Source organism: Vigna radiata, chromosome 5, assembly GCF_000741045.1.
Source record: "Vigna radiata var. radiata cultivar VC1973A chromosome 5, Vradiata_ver6, whole genome shotgun sequence".
Taxonomy (NCBI): Eukaryota; Viridiplantae; Streptophyta; class Magnoliopsida; order Fabales; family Fabaceae; genus Vigna; species Vigna radiata.
Genome location: NC_028355.1, coordinates 14,273,540 through 14,278,634, shown reverse-complemented (window position 1 = coordinate 14,278,634; position 5,095 = coordinate 14,273,540). Strand labels below are relative to the sequence as shown.

At 31.6% G+C, this 5,095-nt stretch overlaps 1 protein-coding gene across 1 annotated transcript; it reads right to left on the bottom strand.

Annotated features, from left to right (window-relative positions):
- Nucleotides 1–176: 176 nt before the first annotated feature.
- LOC106761277 (sugar transport protein 5) lies at nt 177–5,095 on the bottom strand. Its single transcript, XM_014644813.2, has 4 exons — nt 4,852–5,095; nt 3,150–3,469; nt 849–1,478; nt 177–759 (listed from the first exon to the last, which is right to left on the bottom strand). Exons 1-4 carry the CDS (start codon nt 4,988–4,990, stop codon nt 322–324), a joined length of 1,527 nt encoding a protein of 508 aa, XP_014500299.1. The 5' UTR covers nt 4,991–5,095; the 3' UTR covers nt 177–321.

Sequence of the window (5,095 nt, the reverse complement as noted above, 5' to 3'; positions counted from 1 at the left end):
ATATATATATATATATATATATATATATATATATATATAATCATTGTAGATAATTTTGACTGACACGAACTTATGCACCAAATCTAAAATGATTGAATACTCATAATCATGAACCTTTAAAGTAGTTGAGGCAGTAAAGAAAAATAGATATACAATATATTTATATATTGACATACAAATAGTTATAACTAGTCAATTACATATATGATCATAATAGACATTTTCTACATATACAGAAAACATTGTATCTTAGGAAGACAAAGTCAACAAAATTTTTAAGTTTTAACTGTTATGAACAACAGTCCTGAAGTGAAATTTAGCTCATGGAAGATTTTGCTGAGTAACTTCCTTTACAAACCGGCGCCAGAACCAGTGTTTTCCCCATATGGTGTACATAGATTCCAACGGAATTCCCTTTGTTTCTGGCACGAAAAGTATAACAAAGATTGTCATAACTATAATCCAACCCGCATAGAACACGAAGGAAGCGAACTTAAAGTGGCACAGCATTGTCAAGAATGTCTGGGACAATACAAATATGGTAATAAACTGCACCGCGACAGCTATGCTTTGTCCAGTGGTTCTGATTTTTAACGGAAAAATCTCACTCGGAATTAGCCACGTGAGAGGTCCCCATGACCACCCAAAACCAGCAGTGTAGAAGCAAAGCAGCACCAACACTCCAATTGCGTTGCCTTTTGATAAGTCCTTTGTACCATGAACACCAGTTACCACTGCCAGCATAACTGACACCGCAATCTTCATGCCACAAAAATTGTAAATATTAATAATATAGGGAGACATTGGACATATATATAACATAAGGAAATTACTTAACTTTTGCTCACCTGACAAACAAGCATGAGAATGCCACCAGATATGAACAAGAACCTTCGACCAAAGCGATCAACAACAGCAGTTGAGACGAGGAGAGAGGCAAGGTTGACTGCTCCGAGTATAATGGCAGAAAGTAAAGCTGCATCATGTCCCAAACCCACTGATTGAAACAGGTTAGGAGCATAGAATGCCACGATGTTAATCCCTGTCATTTGCTGAAAAAACGGTATAGCAATTGCCATGACCAAATGGGGTCGATATTTCCTCTCAAATATGGTTTTAAAGGGCTCCTTGTCTACAGATTTTGCAATCTGTGACCACTTAATGAGTTCGTCCAATTCAGGTTCAACATCAAAGGAGGATCCTCTGGCCTTCCGCAAGGCTCTTCTGGCTTCTTCTATTTTGCCACGTTCAACCAAGCTACTGGGAGTGTCAGTTATAAGCAAGGCACCGATTGTCATAACCGCTGCAGGCACCACAGCGATGCCAAGCGAAACTCGCCACCCCCACGTGTGCTTCGCAGTTGCATAGTTTATGCAGCCAGCGACCAATGTTCCAACTCCTAAAAAGAATTGGAAGCCTGTGTTGAATGCTCCTCTCCATTTCGGTGGAGCAATTTCAGAAAGGTACAAAGGTGCTGCCTGTTTTTCACAACATGCCAACGTTATACTAGTGTTGTTCTAAAATATGAACTAAAACTCTATAATTAAATTCAACTGTACAAATAATTTATTCAAACTATCTGATTTGAACTGATAAGTTCTCTGAATTTCTTCAAACTGGTTTTGAAAAAAATAAAATAAAGATAGAGCTAAGTACATCTATAAAATCTTCTTAATATTTATTATTTTTCACAACATATAATGCTGATTAATATTCAACGGTTCATTACTTAAAAAAATGAATTTAAACTATTTAGTTATCTTAAGGTTTTCCACCACTATAAGTTTTAGTTCAGATTAGTAGCTTATTTAAACAAATAAGGTGGTTTTATTTTTCTAGTTTTGAATATTTGACTTGTGTAGTAATTTAATTGTGTGCATGTGTTTCACGCTAAAAAAAATAATGGTGTGATATTGATATATGGTTGAATTGAAGGCTGTGTTCCGTTCACTATTTTGGTGGTTATAGAATTATATTATGCAGTTGCGTTACGTCCTTTGGATGATAGTGCCGGCTCAATATGTGGGATATTTTATCTTAGAATAAAATACAACATTAATGGCCTGAGTCAAAGTTAAAAGTACCGTGACGAGTTCTTGCTTATATCATATAATTGATAAACATGCATGCAGCAAGAATTAAGAAAATAAAGGTAGAAAAACAAGAAAGTGACATATATTATAAGTAGAAAGACAAATAAAAGATGTACACGAGAAAAAAGAAATGAGCCGAAAAGGAAAGATAAGATAAAATAGGAACAAAAAGATTAATATTTTCTTGGCATTAATAATGAATGCGGATTTCCACGTGAATTAATAAAACTGTACAAGCAATATTTTTTTGAATTCTAATACAATATTTTCAACTATTTTTATTTAATAAATAGCATATACATTTTTATATTTTTTAAGATACTGAAGGTTTTATTTCTTATAATGTAGTCAAACATTTATTGCATGATTAGTAAAAGAATATGGCCTTACTTTTAAGATAAAATATCACGTATTTATAATTTATTGTTTGGCTTCAAAAATAAATTTAGGAGGAAAAAAGGTAGCAGAAAGAGATTTTATTTTTTATTTTTATTGGGGAAAGGACAAAAAGTAGTAGAAAAGGTACACTCAAAAAATATTTTCTAAAAATAGAAGATTTTACAGAAAAAGCGAAAAAAAAAAAGTGTGGGACTTTTCTTTACTTCTCTCAACACAGAAAACTTAGAAATCAACACATTTACAATGTATTCACCTTTCTCTTCCATTTCTTTTTTCTCATTTTGTTGTTCTTAATATCTTTCATCGTCCAAACAAAATATAAAAGAGAAAAAAACGTTTGAAAACAATATGAAATAGTTTAAGAAAAAACTAAGAAACAAAACACGCAGAACAATAAATAAAACATATTTAAGAAAATAAAAAAGAAATGCAAAAACTAAGAAAAAAAAAGCATTGATGTATACTTAAGAAAAATATTTTAATACGTAAATTTAATGATTAAAAAGACAAAAAAATTGTAAAGGACTAAATATTAAAAATCTGGAGAATTTAAGTAACAAAATTTAAAAAAAATATATATAATAAATTTAAATGTTGGTGTTAATAATATAGTAGTATAGTAGTTTAAGAAATTAAAAATATAGGAATATAACTTACTTGATTAGTGAAACCGACTCCAAATCCAAGTAAGACACGACCAAGAATGAGCATTACAATATTCTCTGCACCTGCATTAAGGGAACCACCAAGAAGAAAGACTACACCACCTAATAAGATGGTGTTTCTTCTACCTATTGCTGTTGTTACTCGACTAGCTACCAGAGATGATACTAACCCCGCAAGATACAGAGAAGATGTGAACAATGTCAACACTTGACTGTCATAAACACAGTACATGTTCACTTCACTCCCACCAATCTTTCTTAATATGTCTGGGAAGAATTTTTCCAGAAACGGTACCATTGTTGTCACTCCTCCTGAAATTTTTAACCCACCAAATTCTTATATCAACACGGTTGAAAGTATTACATTGACTAAAGATAAAACTTTAATTCGTAATATATAAATTTCATTTTACAAATTAATTTTGTAAAATTGAATTACAGTCCTAAGAAATATTTTATTACTAACTTATCTTTATCAAATTTATTGGACGTCACAATAATAATTTCTTTTATTTTCCCTTCTAATAAAACATTTTGCCAAAACTCATCCAAATACATAGACACAACAAGAGTATCCGCCATGCGAATAAAACTTCTCGTGGGCCCACTGTGACATCTGCAAAGTTATTGTTAAGTGTATACAAAGGACAATGATATTTTAACAATATTTTTTGATACCTTTGTTGACAACGGGACACGTGTCATCATTTTATTGGTTTATTTGAATTTATGTCTAAAAAATATTTAAAATAGACCAATCACAAACTGCTATGTATGTGTTGTCAAAAAATTGTTAAAAAAAGTGTTGTTAAAAAAAATTTTCCTTATACAAATGTCGTTGTCCGTAAAAGTCTAAACATTTTTAGACAGTACGTTTTCTTCGTATCATGTCATATGATGTAAGATTTTATTATTTTTCAACGTATACAATTAAAGGACCTTGAAATACTTTCAGATTCAAAGCATGTGCGATCCACCAAAGAAGGTTTTTCGTATTTCTGAGGCCAGTGACATCTGCTTTTTCTATCTATGATTGAAGTTTCTCTTTTCAAAGTCATTTTTGTGGCCCGTACTTAAGATTAAATTTAAATATTTTTTTTAAAATACTTTCTTTTAATCTTTTCTATTATTACTATATTGGTCTTCTAAGATGCTAAATATTTTTAGTTTTACTACAAAAATACAATAGTAATTAAAAAACATTATCGTAGGAAAATACATCATTGGAAACGCAATTTTTCTTCCTATATTTTGAATCAATCATGTCTCTTCAATTGTTTGGATATCAGTCTCCAGCAAAAGATAACTGGTATAGCTGATTCTCTTTGAATTGAGGGATAATTACATTTAAATTTATTCTTGATTCAAAAATTAACTTTGAATTTACCTTATTGTAAGTGTTAATTAAATAAAAAAACAAGTAATATCTATGATGAAGAAAACTTATAAAATAGATCAAAGTTGGAGTAATAATTCTTAGAGATAACTGTTCTTAAACTGTATGAATAATAATGGTATTTAAGAGAGTAACATCTGGTATATCTCCTATTTCTGGTAGATGTTTTGATTTTCTACCATTGAGAATCTAAAGCAGACTATGTAAAAGCAAATACATATGATTCTGCTTCTACTGTGATTTTCTGATGACGGAGTTGTAAGAAGAAAAAGAAAAGAAGAATATAGAAGAAAAAAACCTGAAACTCCGAGGTCATATCCAAAAAGGAGTCCACTGGATGCAGCAACGATGCAGGTGATGACGATTGAGAGCGTGATCTTGGCAACGAAGCCATTGGTAATTGGTGACGAATCCACAGGAACCACCCCACCCGCCATGTTGATGAACCTCTTTATCTCTTTCTCAGGTTCGGTTCGGTTCAATTCTGCTTCTTTCTTTTGCCCTCTGGCGTGGCCACTAATTTATAGGCCAAAGAGTATGGA